Here is a 22,704-nt window from a genome sequence, read left to right on the forward strand (position 1 = left end):
TGATCCAGCGTGGCTTTGGCCCCCATCCAGCCCTGGGCACGGCAGCCATTTGGGGAGGGAACCAGTGGATGGGGTGTGTGTGTGTGTGTGTGTGTGTGTGTGCGTGCGCGCGCACCTCTCGCAAACCGGACGGAATAAAGTGCATGAATGTATTAAACTAGGAGTCAGCCACGGAATTTATGTAGGACTCACACAACCACATGAACAATCCTGATTTAAGGTCTAAAATACAAAATTAATCTAAAGTCACTTTAACATGTCAAGTAAGTAAAAGAAATTAAAGAGGTATAACAAAAATTTTAAAACTGTTAAACCTCAAAGTTTTTTTTTTTTTTTTTTAATGTATAAACGGCTCCATCCCTCATGTTTAGGAAGATACTAGGATAAATATCGGAATTCATTTTCTTTTAAGTTCGTCCAAGAACTTTCTTTTTCCCCAAAGTAACTTCTATTACAAGATAAACGTATATGGCAGAAACGGAAAAGCAAAGGGAAACACTTATCGGCATTCCTCTCACCCAGTTTCAGTTTGAAGTCTTTCTGTTTAAGGGTATGCCGCAGAAAACGAACGCAGCAATTAAAGACATAGTCTCTGCTCACCGCCAGTAGGGTCGGAGCACGCCGGGAGCAGGCCGCCTACGCTCCTCGGACCTGCATTACCTCAAAACCCGGGTCCCCACACAGTCCGACTCGGCTGTCAGGAACGCAGGCTTTCAGAACCGCCCGGTCTCGCTAGCAGTGACCGCGCAGCGGGCGGGGACCGCCGCTCCCAGAGTCGCCCGCGGCGCCCTGGCGCGGTGCATGCTGGGACTTGTAGTCCAGGCCGGGCCGAGCAAACTGGGGCTCCGCGTCTAATGCGCTCCTCTGCCGTAAACTTCCCGGCCCAACGGTCAGCTGAAGCCGTCATCTACACCCTCCTGAGATAAACCGCATCTCATTCCAGGTTCACGAGGCTGCCGCTGGGCCCCTTGAACCCAACGCTCAAACGCACTGCGGGCTCCTTCCTAAGCCTCACGGAGATTGGTCTGCGCTCAGCATGGGGCGGAACCCTGGCTGGAATGGCGGTCCGGATTGGCCAGTTTAGGAGTTTTTTTTGGGGGGGGGACGGTTTACTTGCAGAGATGTGCGCTGTGATTAAAAAGTGAGTCCTTTGCCACAGCCGTCCTGCTCGCGGGGGAAATCTCGCGATGTTTCGGCAGCAGGGACCCCGAGCCGCGTCGTGAGCTGCGGAGGACCGTGGCGGCGGCGGGCACCGGCGCCGGGAAGGGACAGGTCGGGCGGGAGGGCGCGCGCGCCGCTGTCCTCGGTCGGGGCCTCGGACCCGGGCCCGGAGGCGGTGTGCGCTCGGCGCGGCTCTCCCGGCCCGAGCTCGGCCCCGGGCGGCCTCGGGGCTGCACCTGGGCCCGCGCGGGCGGTGACAGGTGCGCGCAGCAGCGCGGCGCTCGGCCGGCCCGCCCCCTCCGGGGCTCGGGATGCGCTGCGGGCCCCGGCGGAGCGGCTCGGATCGCTGCCGGAGAGCGGCCGCCGCCCCTGAGGGCGCCGCGGCGGGTCTGAGGCGCCGTCATGAACCTGCACCAGGTGCTGACGGGGGCCGTGAACCCCGGCGACCACTGCTTCTCCGTGGGCAGCGTCGGCGACCAGCGCTTCACGGTGAGTGCGGGAGCGCGGGAGGCGTCCGCGGCCCGGCCGGGCCTGGGACCGCGGGGCCGGGCGCGGCGCTGCGATCGTGGGGGCTCGCCCCGGCCGCGGATCCCCGGCGGCCTTCGCTGAGTAACGGGCTGGGCGGGGGGCGGCTTTGGAGTGTCCCCGCTTCGGGGCCCCCAGAGGTTAGATTTAGGCGTGGCTGGGGCTGGTTTCACGTGTTAAGGTCAAAAGTGGAGTCAAAGCCAAAGCGAGTCCTTGAAAGCCGTTGCTGGCGCTGAGTGAGCGACGTGGGGAAAACGCGGCTTTTTCGTCTAATTTTGTTTTTCTACTTGGGATTCACCGAGGAGTAACTGGAAGGAGAAAGTGTTTTCCGTCGAGAAGTCCCAGCGCCCTTTCCAGTCCCGCAGCCCTGGAACACGGGATTGGTTTTAGATTGTCCAGCTCAGCTGCCCGCCTCTGCCTCGCAGTGGGCATTCCGGGCCGGAGCGTTCCTGGAAGCGACTCGCTGTGTCCTGGCCGCCAACAGATGCCGCAGACCTCGGGCCGCCTCCCGCCCGGCGGAGTTTTATGCCTGCACTACAGTTTTGAGAAGCGCTTCCAACCGGGACCATTGCACCTGACCCCCTTTAAAACATAGTTGATAGTGCCGGGGAATTTGGCTGCAACTTGTGTAGCTGTTTCTTCAACTGCAACTAAAAGTAAAACTCAGTTTCGTTTAAGTAAAACAAAAGAAACAGCTTTCCCAAGTGTAGTCATCTTGGACTTCGAGTGTCACAGTTTTCCTCTCTGCTCTTGGCCTTTTTTTTTTTTTTTTTTTTTTATGGCCCTTGTCAGTCTCAGCTGTAATACTCCGCGTCTAACATGGTGTAGGCATTTAGTGCTGGAATTGGAGAGTTGTGCCAGCCAAGCACTTTGCTCGCAGTGGAGGCTGTCTCTCCCCTGTAGAGGGACTCACAGGCACCAGAGTTTGCAGGCCAGACTAGCAGCTGGTAAGATTCTGCTCCTAAATGTTTGCCTAGCCCTAACAGGCAAATGACTGAGCTCTGTGCCTTGCACAGGGCAACTGTAGCCTCCCTACAGCTGGGAATTGCTCTCAGCTTGTGTAAAGGAGGCAAATAAACAATATTAGGTTTTCCAAGTGGAAAGCTATGGAATATTATTGTTACATTCTCTGTCACCTTCTCAAGTTATGTCTGTGCTGCCTCCAATGTCAGTTCAGAGAACTTGCCTCAGTAAGGCACTCAGAATCTATGTCAGCCAGTGATGTGAACTTCAAAGCATGTATAGTTTGATGGTTTATTTATATGCCTGGGTGCATTCCTCTGTAAAACCTTGGAAAACGTCTCTGTGTTATTTTTAAGGAGAGGTCAGTTAATGTGCCAAGGTTTATATGGTCATCCTACACCATCATGTCGCTTGTTGTTCAGTTCTGTATTTTAAGTCCATTTCCATAGAGCAGGCTTTAATTATCTCCCACCAAGTCTGCTGCAGCTTTCTCATAGTCCTCTGGAAGCATTCCTCTAAACAAGCTATTTTTTTTTTTTTTTTTTTTTTTTGGTTTAGTATAATGAGATTCCAGCTCTTCATTTTGGTAATAGTTTAAGGATTCATAGTAAGGATTTTCTCTGCAGATAATCCATTCCTGACTCTTGAATGTAGAATTAAGTTGGTTGCCTTCAGTTTCCTGGACACTTAAATAACACTTTAAGTTTATCTCTTTTGTTTTTTTTTTAGGATTTATTTTATTTATTTGAAAGGCAGAGTTAGAGACAGAAAGAAATCTCTTACCTGCTGTTTCACTTCCCAGTTGGCTGCAATGGTCAAAGCTGTGCCAGGCCAAAGCCTTGAGCCTGGGAATCTATCTGGGTCTCCCACGTGGGCATCAGGGGCCCAAGCACTTGGGCCATCTTCTGCTGCTCTCCCAGGCGCATTACCAGGGAACTGGATTGGAAGCAGAGCAGCCAGAACTCGGACTGGCACTCATATGGGATGTCAGCGCTCTAGGCCACAGCTTAGCCAGCTTTGCCACAGCCCCCAAGTTTATCTCTTGAAATTGTCCCTTTTCCTTGTCTCATGTCCGCGAACAGAATCTATTGTTTCCGTCTTGAGTTGTAACTTTTTTAGGTTGCGACTTCTCTATTTGATAGGAAGACAGCAAACATCAATGATAGGGTGTGATGAATACAAGATCTCTCTCAATTACAGTTTTCCTTGAGGTAGAGATGTGAGATCCTCCTCTTATATTCCTCCTTGGAGAATATTTTTGCCCCTTCTGGTACATTTCTGCCATCTCATAAAACAGCCCCATGTTTGTATATCCTCCCTTTGCTTTTTTTCAGATAACTCCCTTTCTTGCTTTGAAAGATTACGGTAGACCAGATCCTGTTTTCTGCAGAAAGTCTGATAGGTTTCAAGTGTAAAGGAAATTGATGCCAGTTCTCATTTTTTGAGATGTAAAAATATGCAATTACTAATAGATATTAGTATATATTTTTACTACTTAAACTGGCCTCAAGTTATTTTGACTTTGCCCTCAGTAAGAAAGCTTCTAGTAGGTGTCTGTTAGACTTCCAAAGCGCTCTGTTTGGACTTTGATTATATCATTAGCCAGTCTTCCCTTGTGTAAGTGTGCATTCTCTCTGGCTTCATTGTGAGCACCTAGAACAGTGATTGGGGAAGTGATGTTACCTGATGGTGCAGTCATTACCTGGATTTGATTTCCGCGTGGTCTCTTATAGTTAACTGTTTATGCATGGGTAAATTCTTTTACAGTCTTTGGAGTTCTGTTTTTTTCTCATCTGTAAGGGAGAACTGCAGTAGTACTTACAGAGTTGTTGACAAACTGCTAACTCTAAGCTCATGGCTTAGCACATGTGAAACTCTTTCAGTGCTGTTTTGTAACATTAAGATTATATTCATTTTGATTCCTGATGCTAAAAATTAATAAATACTGGTTGGGAGGCCAATGCTGTGGAGCAGGTAGAGCCACCACCTGCGGTGCAGCATCCCTTATGGGCACCGGTTCGAGTCCTGGCTGCTCCTTTTCCCATCCAGCTCTCTGTCATGGCCTGGGACAGTAGTAGAAGATGGCCCAAGTGCTTGGGCCCCTGCCCTCGCATGAGAGACCTGAAGAATCCAAAGCTGGGCTTTGGATCAGCCCAGCTCCAGCCCTTGCAGCTATCTGGGGAGTGAACCAGCAGATGGAAGACCTCTCTCTGTCTCTGCCTCTGCCTCTCTGTAGCTCTGACTTTCAAATAAATAAATAAATCTTAAAAAAAAAAATACTGGTTGAATGGATTGATAGAAAATTTTTAAGGAAACCTACTGCAGTATAGGTAATACTTTAAGCAGCTTAAATAATTTAGATTTGAATCCAAATAAAATATTTCTATTAAAATTTCTTTAAACATTTCATCAGTGTTAGGTGAACAACCAGAGAGTGCTTCAGGTATGCTTAAAGCAAATTTTTTTTTTCTCTTGTTTGTTGGAATGCTTTCTTCACTCCTTTCTTTGTTAATTTTCTACCTACCAATGTTAGAGTGAAACTATTTGTACCATCTGGGCCTGATTGTTGACAACTGTTGTAATTATAATTATTCTGGTTATAAAGGACAAATTAAAAAGCACAGTTAATTAGAATTTAAATTTCCTAATATTTTTGTGTATACTGATAACATTATAGATTTTTTTTTCTTTTTCTTTTGTAATTTATCCATCCTCTACTGTTGAAATTGTGTTTTGAATGAGATGGAAACTGTTTTGAATGAAATGGAAAGACTTTTTTTTAAGGATGTATTTTATTTATTTGAAAGACAGTTGCATAGAAAGGTAGAGACAGAGGGAGAGATCTTCCATCCTCTGGTTCACTCCCCAGATGGCTGTAACGGCTGGAGCTGCACAGATCCAAAGCTAGGAGCCAGGTGCTTCTTCCATGTCTCCACGTGGATGCAGGGGCCCAGGGACTTGAACCATCTTCCACTGCTTTCCCAGGCCATAGCAGAGATCTGGATCGGAAGTGGAGCAGCTGGGACTAGAACCAGCACCCATATGGGATGCCAGCACTTCAGGCCAGGGCATTAACCTGCTGCACCACAGCACCGGTCCCCTGGAAAGGATTTCTTTTCTTTCTTTCTTTTTTTTTTTTTTTTTTTTTGGACAGGCAGAGTGGACAGTGAGAGAGAGAGAGACAGACAGAAAGGTCTTCCTTTACCATTGGTTCACCTTCCAGTGGCCGCCAGGGCCTGCACGCTGCGGCCGGTGCACCACGCTGATCCAAAGCCAGGAGCCAGGTCCTTCTCCTGGTCTCCCATGCAGGTGCAGGGCCCAAGGACTTGGGCCATCCTCCACTGCCTTCCTGGGCCACAGCAGAGAGCTGGCCTGGAAGAGGAGCAACCGGGACAGAATCTGGTGCCCGACCAGGACTAGAACCTGGTGTGCCAGTGCCGCAGGCGGAGGATTAGCCTATTGAGCCACAGCACCGGCCCCTTAGAAAGGATTTCTTTTTTTTTTTTTCTTTTTCTTTTTTTTTGACAGGCAGAGTGGACAGTGAGAGAGAGAGAGACAGAGAGAAAGGTCTTCCTTTGCCGTTGGTTCGCCCTCCAATGGCCGCCACGGCCGGTACACAGCGCTGATCCGATGGCAGGAGCCAGGTGCTTCTCCTGGTCTCCCATGGGGTACAGGGCCCAAGCACTTGGTCCATCCTCCACTGCACTCCCTGGCCACAGCAGAGAGCTGGCCTGGAAGAGGGGCAACCGGGACAGAATCCGGCGCCCCGACCGGGACTATAACCCGGTGTGCCGGCGCCGCAAGGCGGAGGATTAGCCTAGTGAGCCGTGGCGCCGGCCAGAAAGGATTTCTAAGAGATGGCAGTATTGTGTGGTTATCTGGGACTCCTTTCTCTGATTTGTATTTTAAACACTTTAGCTATTAAGAGGGATAGCAAAATCTGTTAGAGCTCTAGTTACAGGTCTTAGTGTTAGACAACTCGGTGTCACTAGATGAGGGGACCCACATTAGATAGAAGTCAAAAGCCTGCAGCTCTGTGGGTGTTTGTTAAGAGATAAGGGGGCTGAATAAGCATTCTCTTTTTTCTGGATGGTACACATCTTTTTTGATGTTTTGATCACTTGAGGTGAGCCTTCACTGGTGGCAATATGATTGTTATATTAGGAGGATGGCAAGGTTTTTTTTTTTTTTTTTTAGAATGGAGCGTGTGAGGTGAATACAGGAGGGGAAACTTTGCTACTGTCCCCATTGGAGAAAGAGAAAGATGTCTGGAGGTTTTGAAGCCATTGAAAGTACTAAATTGAACTTAGAAATATCAATGTTTCGTAGTTTTAAAATACCCTTGAACATTTAAATAATATTGGTTCTCAATATTACATTTTAAAAAAGAGAATAAGCATATCATAGATAATTACAATTTTCCATACCTAAGTCATTTAACCACGGCATACACCAGAATGAAATTGGAATATTAATCTGATGGTTAATCTAATGGTTGGTTAAAACAAAACGTCAGTGAAAAGGAAATCTGGGTTTCTAATGGAAATCACAGAGTATCCAAGTTAGGATACAGATTGTAATAGCCTTTGGTGTTTAGTTAAAAATCATGTTTTAGTTATATGTCTTATAGCACACAGTTGACTCTGTTCTTCCTATGCATCCTGTTTAGTCTCAGTGTTAATAAACTAAATGTCATGTGTGCCTAACAGTATTTGCCAGTTTTCACTGGTTAATAATCCATTGTTCTGATAGTGGGTCCTTCGATAGAAGCAACTGGTGTACCAATGGAAATATATGGATATTGCATGACAGTTTATTTGATAAGCCAGTGCTGTTCATGTTGCTTTCATAACCTTCTACATTATGTATTCAGGGCACCTTGAAATAAATTTTTGTAAATAGTTATTTTAGAAAAATCTATCCACCTATTTTTTTTTAAAGATATATTTTTTTTGAAAGAGTTACAGAGAGAGGTATAGACAGAGAGAGAGGTCTTCCATCCACTTATTCACTCCCCAAATTGCTGCAGTGACCAGAGCTATGCCAATCCGAAGCCAGGAGCCAGGAGCCTCTTCCAGGTCCCCAACGTGGGTGCGGGGACCCAAGGACTTGGGCCATCTTCTACTGCTTTCCCAGGCCATAACAAAGAGCTGGATTGGAAATGGAGCAGCCAGAACTAGAAATGGTGCTCATATGGGATGCTGGCACTTCATGCCAGGACTTGAATCTGCTGTACCACAATACCGGCCCCCTACCTAACTTTAGAGTTTGATTTAGAAGTAGTGTGTATTATATTACATCTTAGATTTTTATTTAAAATCAAGTTGGGTGAATTATTTCTCTTTTAGAATTTAGTGGTAGTTGAATTATTTTAAATTCATAATAAGCCTTTTTTTTTTTTTAAGATTTATTTATTTATTTGAAAGGCAGAGTTACAGAGGTAGAGGCAGAGAGAGAGAGAGAGAGAGAGAGAAGTCTTTCATCCACTGGTTCACTCCCCAGATGGTCGCTATGGCAGGAGCTAAGCAGATCTGAAACCAGGAGCCAGGAGCTCCTTCCAGGTCTCCACACAGGTGCAGGGGCTCAAGGACTTGGGTCATCTTCTACTGCGTTCTCAGGCCATAGCAGAGAGCTGGATCAGAAGTGGAGCAGCTGGCACTGGAACTGGCACCCATATGGAATGCTGACACTGCAGATTGTGGCCTTACCCGCTACGCCACAGCACCGGCCCCAGTCAGCCCTTTTTTAAGTTAAAGGGCCAGAACTGGCATTGTGGCACATGGGTTAAGCCACTGTGACACAGCATCCCATATTGGAGTGCTAGTTGGAGTCCTAGCTCCCGTGATTTTTTTTTTTTTTTTAAGATTTATTTATTTATTTGAAAGTCAGAGTTACGCGAAGAAATGGAGAGGCAGAGAGAGAGAGACAGATCTTCCATCCACTGGTTCACTCCCCAATTGGCCGCAATAGCTGAAGCTGTGCTAATCCGAAGCCAGGAGCTGGGAGCTCTTCCAGGTCTCCCACACAGGTGCAGAAACCCAAGGACTTGGCCATCTTCTGCGCTTTCCCAGACCATAGCAGAGAGCTGGATCAGAAGTGGAGCAGCTGAAACTCGATTCGGCACTACAGTTGGCAGCTTTACTCACCATGCCACAGCTCCAGCCCCCTCCTCTGATTCTGATCTAGCTTCCTGCTAACGTGCTGACATGGAGTTCTGTCTTCCTGGCTTTGGCCTGGACTAGATCTGGCTATTGTGGTCATTTGAGGAGTGGATGGATGATCTCTCTCTTTCTCTCTTCCTCTCTCTCTCTCTCTCTCCCTCTATTCCTTTCTTCCTCTCTCTTTCTCCTCCTCACCCCCTGTTTCTCCCTTCCTGTTTATCACTCTTTCAAATAAATCAAATGAAAATCTTTAAAAAATCTATTTTTCCTATTTTATTGATACTTTTTGTGCTTATTACCTGATCAAATGTTATAGGCTCTGGAGTTTGAGCTATTACAGTGGTCTATAAGAAATATCTAGAAGATATATCTATTTCAGTAAATTTTTGGATGATACCCAGTTTATATCATCTGTAGAAAAATATCTCCTGATTAGCACAGGTTGAATATAAATTTACAGACTGAAAGTATAAAAAATTTTCATCTGAAACTTCCCACCTTAATCTTCCCTTGCTCATATGAATTTACCTCTTGGAATTTATCAGGTGATAATACCTTCTTATTTTTAAAGATTTATTTATTTGAGGGGCCAGCGCTGTGGCCAGGCAGGTAAGACTGCCGCCTGCAGTGCCAGCATCCCATATGGGCATCTGTTCGAGTCCTGGCTGCTCTCTTCTATGGCCTTGGAAAGCAGTACAAGATGGCCCAAGATCTTGGGCACTTGTACCTGCGTGGGAGATCTGGAAGAAGCTACTGGCTCCTTGACTTTGGATTGGCTTAGCTCTGGCCATTGCGGCCATCTGGCGAGTGAACCAGTGGATGGAAGACTCTTCTCTATATCTCCCTGCCTCTTCCCCTCTGTAATTCTGCCTCTCAAACTAACAAAAAACTTTAAAGATTTATTTATTTGAGAGGCAGAGTTACAGACAGAGGGAGGGAGGAAGAGAGAGAGAGAGAGATACCTTTCATCTGCTGGTTCACTCCCAAAATGGCCACAGTGGCTGGAGCTGGGCCGATCTGAAGCCAGGAACCAGGAGTTTCTTCCCGGTCTCCCCCACTGGTACAGGGGCCCAAGCACTTGGGCCATCTTCTACTGCTTTCCCCAGCCATCAGCAGGGAGCTGGATTTGAAGTGAAGCAGCTGGCCGGCGCCGCGGCTCACTAGGCTAATCCTCCACCTTGCGGCGCTGGCACACCGGGTTCTAGTCCCGGTCGGGGCGCCGGATTCTGTCCCGGTTGCCCCTCTTCCAGGCCAGCTCTCTGCTGTGGCCCAGAAGGGCAGTGGAGGATGGCCCAAGTACTTGGGCCTTGCATTCAGGGAGACCAGGATAAGTACCTGGCTCCTGCCATCGGATCAGTGCAGCGCACCGGCCACAGCGGCCATTGGAGGGTGAACCAATGGCAAAGGAAGACCTTTCTCTCTGTCTCTCTCTCTCACTGTCCACTCTGCCTGTCAAAAAAAAAAAAAAAAAAAAAAAAAAAAAAGGCAGCTGAGACTTGGACCAGCACCCATAAGGGATGTCTGCACTGTAGGCGATGCTTAACCTACTGTGCCACAGCAGCTGTCCCAATAGCCTTACTTTTAACTACAAACTGAAAAATTGACTCATTATTGTATCCATTCTTTACTTCTGTCCTGCGACGGTAAAAGATGTGTCTTCCTCAGTATCCAAGCTTAACCTCTGCCTGTCTTCTGGATCTTAACAAATTGTCTCTGGGATCTCAGTCTTTTAGTTACTCTTTTTTGCCCACCTGTTCTGAAACATGCTTAAAACTCTGATCTTTAACAACTAGCAAATCCTTCCTTGAGCTGGTCTCCCTCTTGTGTGTCTGATTTCACAGCTGTATTAGCATTCTTCCTTTTTTTTTTTTTTTTAACACACATTTATTTATTTGAGAGGCAGAGTTTCAGAAGAGTGGTCTTCCATTCCCTAGTTTATTCCCAAATAGCCACAGCGAATGGAGTTGGGCCTGTCTGAAGTCAGGAGCCTCCTCTGGGTATCCCATGTGGGTGCATGGGCTCAAGCACCTTGGCCATCCTCCGCTGCTCTCCTAGGCCGCTAGCAGGGAGCTGGGTCAGAAGTGAAGCAGCCAGGACTCAAACTGGTGCCCATATGGGATGCTGGAGGCTTAACCTACTACATCAGAACACCAATCTCATACTTAGCATTCTTGAGTTGTTTCTGTTTATGGCTGCTTTCACTTATATCCTGTTGTCCTCTTTATGTCCTTGTTCACCCACAGCTGCTTTAGTGACAACTTGCTTCAACAGGTCTAGTCAGTCTTTTTCTTTAGCATTCATCATATTGATCATCTTCTTCTCTTCCTTTGGTTTGGTTATGCCGTACTCTACTTTTTTCTTTTTTGCTTTTGTAGTTATCCATTGTCAGTTTTCTTTCCAAAGTATCTTTCTTGTCTATCCCCTTAAAAAAAACAAAAAAACAAAAAAACAACTATGTATTTGAAACACAGAGTGACAGAGGCAGAGAAATATCTTCTGTCTGCAGGTTCTCTCCCCAAATACCTGCATTAGGCAGTGGTTGGCCAGACCAAGGCCAGAAGTCTATCCAAATCTCTCACATAGGTGGTAGGAACCCAGTTTACTTTGTCCACCATCTGATGCCTTCTCTGCCATAGGAGTAGGAAATTAGATTAGAAGAAGATTGAGGCGTCACACCTGCTCCCCTATTATAGGATGTGAGTGTCCCATGTAGTGGCTTAACCTGTGGCACAATGCCTGTCCCTTATGTCAGTCCCTTCAATGTTGGTGACCATTAGGCTTTAGTCCTCTTCTTGTTTCATTCTACAAGAACTTCCTGGTGTATCCATCTATCATCTCCCTGACATAAGCTTCAAACTGAGAAATACCTATTTGAAGGTAACACAGATACTGACATTCACCATGTTCTAGACTCAGTATGTTCTGCCTTGATATACTCTGCAAAACCCTGTTGCCTCAGTTGTTCGATTTGTCCTACTGTGTTCATCATTTCTAGGAATGATTCCACTCTGCTAATGACTGTAATGACCAGGGCTGGACCAGGCTGAAGACGGGAGCTTCTTCCAGATCTCCTGGGTGGGTGCAAGAGTTCAAGGATTTGGGCCCCCCTCTCTTGCTTTCCCAGGCACATCAGCAAGGAGCTGGATTGGAAGTAGAGCAACTGGGAGTCAAACCTGCACCCATGTGGGAAGCCAGCTCTGAAGACAGTGGCTTGACCCGCTACGCCATAGCACTGCCTCCTAATTCCTGTTCTTTTACTTATTGTACTTCTTAGTCCTTCTCTTACATAGCAAATCAAGCTCTGTAGATTGTACCTCATTACTTTCAAACATTGTATGTCATCCTGTTGATGAACCTTTTAACTTTTATTTAATCATGCTTTTATCTACTTAACCGGTACCGCATAGGAAGCATTTTCAAAAGCCAATTCGGATGACATCCCTCTTCCAAGGCATTTTAGTGTATTTTTAAGTCTCTTGTCACTTTTTCCCCTCTCTGCAGAGTTGTCTCCCTAAACTTTAGCTATATCCTGCCTTCTATTTATACGACAGGAAATTCCTTCTCTTACTTCCACCCTTATATGTGCTCTTCTAGTAACTTTTCATCTCTCCCACCCTCTTGTTTGGAAATAAGTTTTGAGTTTTTCTGCAGTTTGGGTCCTGCTATATACAGTATGGTAAAAAAAAATTAGGAGAATGAGCTTACAGTTGACCAGTTGCATGTATTGATTGCTGTCTTTTGTAAAGATTTATTTCCTAGAGGAAGTTTTCTTGGGATATTAGTACATATTTTTAGAACAGCTTTATTGATATATAGTTTATGTAAATAAAATTCACTCTTTTAAAGTTCATATTTCAGTGGTTTTATTTATTTATTTATTTATTTATTTTTTGACAGGCAGAGTGGACAGTGAGAGAGACAGAGACAGAGAGAAAGGTCTTCCTTTGCCGTTGGTTCACCCTCCAATGGCCGCCGCGGCCAGCGTGCTGCGGCCGGCGCACCGCGCTGATCCGATGGCAGGAGCCAGGAGCCAGGTGCTTTTCCTGGTCTCCCATGGGGTGCAGGGCCCAAGCACCTGGGCCATGCTCCACTGCACTCCCTGGCCACAGCAGAGAGCTGGCCTGGAAGAGGGGCAACCGGGACAGAATCCGGCGCCCCGACCGGGACTAAAACCCGGTGTGCCGGCGCCGCTAGGCGGAGGATTAGCCTAGTGAGCTGCGGCGCCGGCATTTCAGTGGTTTTAGTACATTCACAATTTTGAATTCTTCGCCATAATCTAACTCCAGAACATTTTTTTCATTCCAAAAAGGAAACCTCTTTTCTGTTAGCAGTCAGTCTCTATTCACTTTTTTTTTTTTTTTTTTTTTTTTAAGATTTATTTATTTATTTGAAAGGCAGAGAGAGAAAGACAAAGAGATCTTCATTCATTGGTTCACTCTTCAAATAGCGGCTAACTGAGCTGAACTGAAGCCAGGAGCCCAGAGCCTCTTCTGGGTCTCCCACATGAATGCAGGGGCCCAAGAACTTGGGCCATCCTCTGCTGCTTTCCCAGGCACGTTAGCTGGGAGCTGAATAGGAAGTAGAGCAGTGAGGACTTGAACCAGCGCCCATATGGGATGCCAGTGCCTCTGGTGGAGGCTTTATCTGCTACGCCACAGCGTGGGCCTCTTCTGCCTTCAGCCACTGGCAACCACTGTGTTAAAGTCACTTACCTTGCGTACTTTTCTTCCGTATATATAACCACCATCTTACTGTTGACTGGTTTCTTATAAAGGATATTACTGAGAGTACAGATGAAGAGATGTGTAGGGAAAGGCATGAGGACAGGGATGTGGAGCTTCTATGCCTTCTGATATTCCACCTTCCTGGAACCTCCACGTGTTCAGCTATCTGGAAGCGCCTCAGATTTAATTTCTAAAAGGGTAAATACAGAGATAATCCATACAGATCAAAGCTCTTGAAAGGGAGATGAGAGGCCGGCGCCGCGGCTCACTGGGCTAATCCTCCACCTAGCGGCGCCAGCACACCGGGTTCTAGTCCCAGTCGGTCAGGGCGCCGGATTCTGTCCCGGTTGCCCCCCTTCCAGGCCAGCTCTCTGCTATGGCCAGGGAGTGCAGTGGAGGATGGCCCAAGTGCTTGGCCCCTGCACCCCATGGGAGACCAGGATAAGTACCTGGCTCCTGCCATCGGATCAGTGTGGTGCGCCGGCCGCAGCACGTCGGCTGCAGCGGCCATTGGAGGGTGAATCAACGGCAAAAGGAAGACCTTTCTCTCTGTCTCTCTCTCTGACTGTCCACTCTGCCTGTCCAAAAAAAAAAAAAAAAAAAAAGAAAGAAAGGGAGATGAGGGTGATTAAAAAATATTTGCGAGACAGAGCTCCCTTCTGCTGGTTCAATTCCCAGGTGCATACAGAGGCAAAGCTGGGAGCCAGATGTTTCATCTAGGTCTCCCGTGTGGGTAGAGGAACCCCATTACTTGAGCCACCATTTCTGCCTCCCAGTGTCTGTATTAGCAGTAGCTGGAACCAGGAGCTAGAGTCAGGGTTTGAACTCATGTATTCTGATAATAGGATGCAGTCATCCTAACTGGGGTCTTAACCATTAGGCCAAATGCAAGAAGGCCGATTGTCTTCAGTGTTTTTTTTAAGAATACATAGCATTCTTGAGACCACAAAGTTTGAGAATCCTTGCTTTATAGCATCCCATTATATGATTTTTGGAATTTGTCCATTCTGTTATTGATGAATAGTTTAGGGTCTTGTGTCCAGTGTCCCCAAGGATGACTTTAGGTCAACACTGGTACAGCCGGGGCTTCCATGTTCTGCTAAAGAACAAGTGACATTTCCAGGTCATTCCAGAGCTTTCTCTCCAGTCCTTCTACAGAACCTTGCTTGGAAACATGACAATGGAGATATACCAGACTCTCCTCACCCTGACTCTGGACGATCCTCTTTCCCAAAAGTTATCACTTATACTTGAACCTATAATGAATGGGGTGAAAATCCGTCAACTGTGCATTTTCTTGATTCAGAGAAGTCATTTGGCTTCCTGGAGTTCCAAAGGCAAAAAAATCTCAGCCTGTCTTCACAAGAAGCAAGTCTGACAGACCTCAGTGCCCTTGGACTCAGTGACACCCACAGTTGAGCCAGTACCAGGTGCTCAGTGTGTGAAGCATAAGCTGTCGTTGTTACTTACCTGTGCAAAAACGTGCTTGTATTGAATATGGGTAGAATTGCTGAATCATAGGGTATATATGTTTTTTAACTTTTTGTAGTTTTATAGTCCTGTCAGCAACTACAGAAGCTCTAGTTGATTTATATCCAAATAAGGCACTTCATTTTGCATATGTAGGATGTTTCTTCTTCATCAGATTGAGGTTATACATTCTTGGCCTAAATGCTGCATAGCTGGTGGTGTATTTTCTAGATTTCTTTCTTTCTTTTTTTCTTTTCTTTTTTTTTTTTTGACAGGCAGAGTGGACAGTGAGAGAGAGACAGAGAGAAAGGTCTTCCTTTGCCATTGGTTCACCCTCCAGTGGCCGCTGTGGCCAGCACGCTGCGGCCGGTGCACCGCGCTGATCCGATGGCAGGAGCCAGGTACTTCTCCTGGTCTCCCATGGGGTGCAGGGCCCAAGCACTTGGGCCATCCTCCACTGCCCTCCCTGGCCACAGCAGAGAGCTGGCCTGGAAGAGGGGCAACCGGGACAGAATCCGGCGCCCTGACCGACAGGGACTAGAACCCGGTGTGCTGGCGCCGCTAGGTGGAGGATTAGCCCAGTGAGCCGCGGCGCTGGCCTTTCTAGATTTCTTATTTGGAAGCACATGATGCATATCTGTGCCTCATTAGTGATTGAATTTTGATGACCCCATGAAGATGTTGCCCAATTTCTCCACTGTATAACTGGTTTGATACTCCCTGCCCCATCTCCCTGCCCCTACCATTGAAAATAAGCATATGATTGTGGAGAGACTTGAAGATTGTGGAAATAAGGGCTGGTGTTGGAACGAGTAGGGGGAGAATGGCAAGCTGCTGCTTGAATATGAGCACAGTTTCACGTCCTGGCTGTTCCACTTCTGATCCAGCTCCCTTGTAATGCACCTCGGAAGGCAGCAGAATATGACCCAAGTGCTTGGGCTCCTGCACACGTGTGGCGATGAGTGGAGTTCCAGCCTCCTGGCCTCAGCTTGGCCTAACCCCAGCTGTTGAGGCCATCTGGGGAGTGAACCCTTAGGTGAAGAGTCTCTTTATCTCTGTAACTGTCATTCAAGTAAATAAATAGATTTTTAAAGAAAAGATCATGAAAATACATTGATCTTTATCAAACGTTTACTCTAGTGGGTGGGTGTTGTGGTACTGTGGGTTAAACTGCTGCTTAGATGCCCACATCCCATATCAGAGTGCTGCTTTGGGTCCCGGCTGCTCCATTCTCCATCCCAGTCCCTGCTAATGTTCATGGGAAGCAGCAGACAAAGGCTCAAGTACTTGGATCCCTGCCACCCATCTGGGAGGCCTGGATGGAGTTCTGGCTCCCGGCTTGGGCTTGGTTCAGACCTGGCTGTTGTGGCCTTTTGCTGAGTGAAGCAGTGAATGGAAATTTATCTCTATCCCTGTGTATGTGTGTGTCTGTCTCTGTCTGTCTCTCTCTCTCTCTCACATTGCCTTTCAAATAAATAATTTAGTTTTTAAGAAAGTTTTATTCTTGGGCCTGCGCTGTGATATAGCAGGTAAAGCCGCCACCTGTAGTGCCGGCATCCCATATGGGCGCCAGTTCAAGACCCAGCTGCTCCTCTTCTGATCCAGCTCTCTGCTATTGCCTGGGAAAGCAGTAAAAGATGGCCCAAGTCCTTGGGCTCCTGTACCCGCATGGGGGACCCAGAAGAAGCTCCTGGCTTCAAAAATTCAATCAAATAGATTCACTTTTTTTTTTTCTTCAATTTTAGGTCTTCTATATTCTTAAAGATTTAATTTTTTGAATATGATGTTAACATACTTTTATAAGTGAAAGAATTATGCTCACGTGTGTCATTCTATCGTAGTCTGTTTTGTACTGATTTATAGAATATCACAGAATAGGTAATGTACAATGAATAGAAATTTGTTTAGCCAAGAACTCCATCCAGGTTTCCCATGTGGGTGGCAAGGACCACTTGGGCCTTCTTCCACATAAGTAGGAAGGTGAATCAGAAGCAGAGGAACAGGGACAGAAATTGGCACTCCAGTATGAGATGCAGGATTCCCAAGAAGTGGTTTAACACGCTGTGCCACAACACTCACCTTGCAACTTTTTAAGTTTTAAGCCATAAAGTATGACTTTCAAGAAGGCAATTTTATAAAAAACTTAAGGTTGTTGATGTGTATTAAGTTATAGTTGAATAAAGAAGGAAATTCTGGAATTCTTTTGTATGTTATGTACTGCATATTTTTCTTGTTTTTTTTTTTTTTTTTTTTTTTTTTTTTTTTTTTTTTGACAGGCAGAGTGGACAGTGAGAGAGACAGAGACAGAGAGAAAGGTCTTCCTTTTGCCGTTGGTTCACCCTCCAATGGCCGCCGCGGCCGGCGCGCTGCGGCCGGCGCACCGCGCTGATCCGATGGCAGGAGCCAGGAGCCAGGTGCTTTTCCTGGTCTCCCATGGGGTGCAGGGCCCAAGCACCTGGGCCATCCTCCACTGCACTCCCGGGCCACAGCAGAGGGCTGGCCTGGAAGAGGGGCAACCGGGACAGAATCCGGCGCCCCGACCGGGACTAGAACCCGGTGTGCCGGCGCCGCTAGGCGGAGGATTAGCCTAGTGAGCCGCGGCGCCGGCCCGTACTGCATATTTTTCTAAAAAATAAGCCATAAGAAAGGATTTTTATTTTTTTACCATAAAGGAATGATCAGTGTTTGAGGAAATAGATAACATTTCTCCTGATTTGAACATCAGACAATGTGCAGATGTGTCAAAAATATCATGCATGTCAGGTGATTTTTTTTTAATCCAAATAAACTTTTTTCTGAAAGGTTGAGAATTAAATATACACCAGAGACATACCAACACAAGGCAGGAGTGGATATATTAATTTCACATAACACATGGAATTCAAGACAGTAAACTTATCATTTAATTCGATTTTGAAGTACCCGCTTAGGCACATGCAAAAGTGAAGACAAAGTAAAGAATGACTAACTCTGTAAGAACTCGTGATGGAAAACAATTTGTGATATACTTTAATTTTAGTTTGTTACAGTGTGTGCCTGCCTATAATATGTGAATCTTAAGGAGGACAACCAAGTACCCTGTAATGGAAGAAACCCCGGTGATCAAAGAAGAAAGTAGGGAAAAACAAAGAATTCTAGTTGGAAGAGTTCTGCTAATAACTGTGGAGTTGGAAAAGAGTTATAGAATGTTTGCCTAAAGCCTTTAACTTTCTTTCTGTTTGTTTGGTTACGGTGGCTGTTTTTTTGTGAGATTGGATTTTTTTTTTTTTTTTTAACTCCATAGGTCTTTATAAAGCCCTAGCTATATTCCAGGCCCTTCTGTTAGAGAACAAGATAAACTTGATCCTTCACCTCTTAGAATTCACCTTATGGTAATGGACATGGAATATATTTAAGATATTTACAAATCATGATATAGATGCTCTGAAGAGAATAAATCGTAATGTGATGGCAAGTAATGGGAGAAAGAATGATTGGAAAATGAGATCTGAGTGTTGAAGACAGCTAGACAAAGACCAGGCAGATAAACTATCTTGAGATGGAAAAAGGAACAGAGAGAAGGGCAGTGTAGGGACAGAAGTTGGTTAAGCAAAGGAAAGAAGAAAGGAACAGCCTCAGATATGTTTATTCAAGGGTATATGACCATCCTAAGGAGTTGGGATTTTGTTATAGGTGCAACGTGGGAAACTATTTAAAGGGTTTAAGTATGGAAAATTACTTGATACAGTAAACATTTTTAAAAAGTGACTCTTGGCTTTGTGTGGAATTGAAGCAGAAGACAAGTACAGAAGCAATGGTATTTAATAGTGCTGTAGGAGAGAGAGGATAGTGGCTTAGATGAGCGATGGTCCTTGTGGACAGTAGAGATGTAAGAAGTAAGGGTTGGTTGGTATACCAGTATACTTTGCAGGTAAGAATTCTTAATGGGCTGTATATGGGAAGTAAAGGAAATAGTTTTAAATATAGGGTTTTATTTGTAAAGAAGTCAACATTTAGAATGGATCTGTTTAAAAAAGTTTTTAATGCTAATATTCTACATGATTTCTTGATGCTTTTATCATTTTTATTTTAATTTCTGTTTTAGGCTTATGCATCTGGATGTGACATTGTAATACTGGGAAGTGATTTTGAAAGATTACAAATAATACCAGGAGCTAAACATGGAAATATTCAAGTAGGATGTGTAGACTGTTCAATGCAGCAAGGCAAGGTTTGTAATCTTATGGTAATTTGCAAATTTATTTTGACTGTGATTTTTGTCAGGTTAATATTTGAAGTATTTTTTTGTTTGAATTTGAGACAAGGACAAGGTATCTACAAATTACTTGTTTCAAGTTTCTGAGATGCATTTGAGAGCATCAGGGTTCTGTTTGTAAATAATTTGAAAATGTAATCTATGAGTTGAGACAGAAATATAATACTATTTGTGGAAAAGGCCTAAAGCTTACTTATTTAAAATTAATTATACTGAGGGAAGGGAATGACAGATCTTCACTCTGTTTATAAATAAACTGGAAGAAAAATCATTTGGCAGAGTCATTCTTTGTAAACAAGTAATCTTATTGTAACTTCTGAATACACTTTTACTGAGAAGAAGATAAATGCTTCTCAACTCTGTTATAGTTTGTTAATTTCTTACATGGTTGTAAGAAAAATGAAAAACTTTATCTGGACTTTAGTTTGCATGTGAGAAGTATAAAGGTAACTTTGAAAGTAAAGTAGCAAAACAGAAACAAGAAGCAATGCATAGAGTTCTACATCAGATTAAATACAGTTTTATGATGTTCTAGAATGGGAATCTTACTTGGTAGGCAGCATAGTTTATTGCTTAAAATAGTACCATGTAGGTGTGGATGGTCAGGCCTGTGTACAGTTTTAGCTAGACTGGGCTGAACTTCGCACATTTACTTTTTTTCAGATATGTGTTTGGTTGGACAGCTTTGTTCTTTTTAAAATAACGTTTGGTTATTTATTTTCATTGACTTGAAAGACAGAGACAGAGATGGATCTATTCACTGGTTAACTCTGCAAGTGCCAGCAACAAAGTTCTTGGGCAGGCTGAAGCCAGGAGCCTGGTATTCCATTTGAGTCACGCGTATGAGTGGCAGAGGCCCGAGCACTTAGCCTTCGTTTGCTGCCTGCCAGGTTGCTTTAGCCGAAGCTAGATTGGCAGCACAGGAACTAGGACTCAGACTCCCGCTCTAACATGGCATGTGGGCTTCCCAAATGGCTTCTTCACTGTTCTGCCAGATGCCTTCCTCAGCAAACTTACTTTTTTTTTTTTTTTTACTGCTAGATATTAAAAAATATTGTTTGATGAAACATCTAATGAAATCTAGAAATGTCATTGGAGCAATTAATGTGAGGAATCAAAGGGGTCATGTGAGAGTCCATGGATTCACATCCTGATAAACCTGTGTTTACTCATGGTAGCAGGAGTTTGCAGTGTTGCAGTCTTTACATATTTGTGGGAGTACTGTCCTTTTGTTGTCCCTGTGTCCTTTCCTTTGATACAGTTACAAGTGTCTGCCTTCTGTTGTTTTATTACTATACTGCAAAAATGATCTTTATTATGAAATGCTAAAAAGCCTTGACCCTTCCCTGTTTTCTTTTTCCATTCTCTTCATGTTTTGTATGTTTTGTTTGATCTCCTAGTTCTGTACATTTATAATCTTTATTATTGTACTTTATAGAAATAATTATTTTATTATTATAGAAAAACTTGCTCACAACATCGAGACTTACATGGGATAAGATTAGAAATCTAATTAAATAATTTTTAGTGAGAGCTATCTTTTTGTGATAGGCTAAACTACATGACAGTCCAAGTTAGGATGAAGAAGGCATTTGGATTTTTGGTCATTATAATAAAGGGAAGATTTCCTTTGTTTGCAGATATCAGTATTATCAAAGTGTTCCTTAAAATGTCAGGAAGAAAATTTGCAGGTTCTGTTACATAGGAACCTCTTTTAAGAGTTAATGTACATAGATACAATAGTTTTTCTTAAGATTTTATTTATTTGACAGGCAGAGTTACAGACAGAGTGAGAGAGAGAGAGAGAGAGAAAGGTTTTCCTTCCGTTGGTTCACTCCCCAAGTTGGAGCTGGGCCGATCCGAAGCCAGGAGCCAGGTGCTTCTTCCTGGTCTCCCATGCAGGTGCAGGGCCCAAGCACTTGGGCTATCCTCTACTGCACTCCCGGGCCACAGCAGAGAGCTGGACTGGAAGAGGAGCAACCGAGATTAGAACCGGCACCCATATGGGATGCCAGCGCCGCAAGCAAAGCATTTACCTAGTGTGCCATAGCGCCAGCCTCTAGACACCATAGTGTTTTAGTGGTCTGACCTTTTTCTTTCTTTTTTTTTTGTGTTGCCATCAGGGTTGTGTTTTTTTTTTTTTTTTTTTTTTTTTTTTGAGAAAAACCCTTCTGTGATTATCTTTGTTTCTTGTCATGAGACTTTGTAAGCTCGCTTAAGCTTGACTTTTAGTCTACTGTCCATTATTTTGATTTAGTAATACCCTCTTCAAGCTGAGCAGTTGGTCACCTCTAATCATATATAGCTTCTTATAGTTTTTTTTAAAAATTCTATTTTATTTTATTTGACAGGTAGAGCTATAGACAGAGAGAGAGACAGAGAGAGGGGTCTTCCTTCCGTTGGTTCACTTCCCATGGCCCGCGCTGCACCAATCCGAAGCCAGAAGCCAGGTGCTTCTTCCCAGTCTCCCATGCGGGTGCAGGGCCCAAGCACTTGGGCCATCCTCCACTGCACTCCCGGGCCACAGCAGAGAGCTGAACTGGAAGTGGAGCAACTGGGACTAGAACCCGGTGCCCTTATGGGATGCTGGCGCCACAGGCGGAGGATTAACCAAGTGAGCCACAGCGCCGGCCCCCAGCTTCTTAGTTTTTACACGTATGTTCTTCCTATGTCCTAAAATTGGGTACTTACTGCCTCTTGAGATCCTGGCCATACTGAAAGACCCAAACTAAACACTCCCTCCCAGGTCCACTTAGTACAGGTAATTTCTGTACCTTACAAACACAGAAAACTTCAAATAGCCATTGGAAGTCCCCCCCCCCCACCCCCAGCAGCATGTTATTTCATCACTTCTGACCCCTCTCTTCACTGTATCATATGGGGTTTCTTCTATCCCCAGTTCATTTATTATTTCTCTTTTTCCTTATCCTTATATACCTAGCTCCATCTGATTTCTGATATTTTGTTTGTCATATAGAACTTACTCAAGCTATAAAAGGAGCTACTTTATAAAACATTGAGGAAGTGTTATGCTCTAATGATTAAAAGAGTACATGTAAAATAAATGAAAATAGAATATTTATAACAGTGTACTTGGTGAATTCACAGAGGAATAGATCTAAGTTTTATTTTTATTTTTTAAAGATTTATGTATTTGAAAGAGTTAAATAAAGAGAGGTGGAGATGGGGAGAGGAGAGAGAGAGAGGAGATCTTCTGTCTACTGACTCACTCCCCAAATGGCTGCAGTGTGCGGGCCTGGGCAAGGCTGAAGCCAGGAGCCAGGAGCTTCATTCACGTGAATCCAGGAGCCCAAGCACTTGAGCCATTCTCTGCTGCTTTCCCAGGTGCATTAGCAGGGAGCTGGAACAGGAGTGGAACAGCCAATACTCAAACTGGCACCCATATGGGATGCCAGCACTGTAGGCTGGGGCTTAACCTGCTGTG

General features: G+C 44.9%; 1 protein-coding gene and 1 non-coding gene across 10 annotated transcripts in view; one reads left to right on the forward strand and one right to left on the reverse strand.

The window, feature by feature from the left end:
• LOC108176450 (uncharacterized) overlaps window positions 1-790 on the reverse strand; it is a 46,060-nt gene extending 45,270 nt beyond the window's left edge. Inside the window, exon 1 of the transcript XR_011389657.1 lies at window positions 601-790. This is a non-coding gene — a transcript (uncharacterized protein). The remainder of the gene's footprint in view (window positions 1-600) is intronic.
• Window positions 791-1,203: 413 nt separating this feature from the next.
• Window positions 1,204-22,704, forward strand: part of DMXL1 (Dmx like 1) — a 171,307-nt gene continuing 149,806 nt past the window's right edge. For 8 of the 9 annotated variants that reach the window (XM_070076024.1, XM_070076025.1, XM_070076026.1 and 5 more), the window contains exons 1-2: window positions 1,204-1,650; window positions 19,089-19,214. In XM_070076024.1, coding sequence (XP_069932125.1) covers window positions 1,564-1,650; window positions 19,089-19,214 — 213 coding nt within the window. In that variant the 5' untranslated portion in view covers window positions 1,204-1,563. Of the gene's footprint in view, window positions 1,651-19,088; window positions 19,215-22,704 lie in introns of those variants that run through there. The other variant, XM_070076032.1, reaches the window with a different exon arrangement.

Source organism: Oryctolagus cuniculus, chromosome 6 (genome assembly GCF_964237555.1).
Source record: "Oryctolagus cuniculus chromosome 6, mOryCun1.1, whole genome shotgun sequence".
Lineage (NCBI taxonomy): Eukaryota > Metazoa > Chordata > Mammalia > Lagomorpha > Leporidae > Oryctolagus > Oryctolagus cuniculus.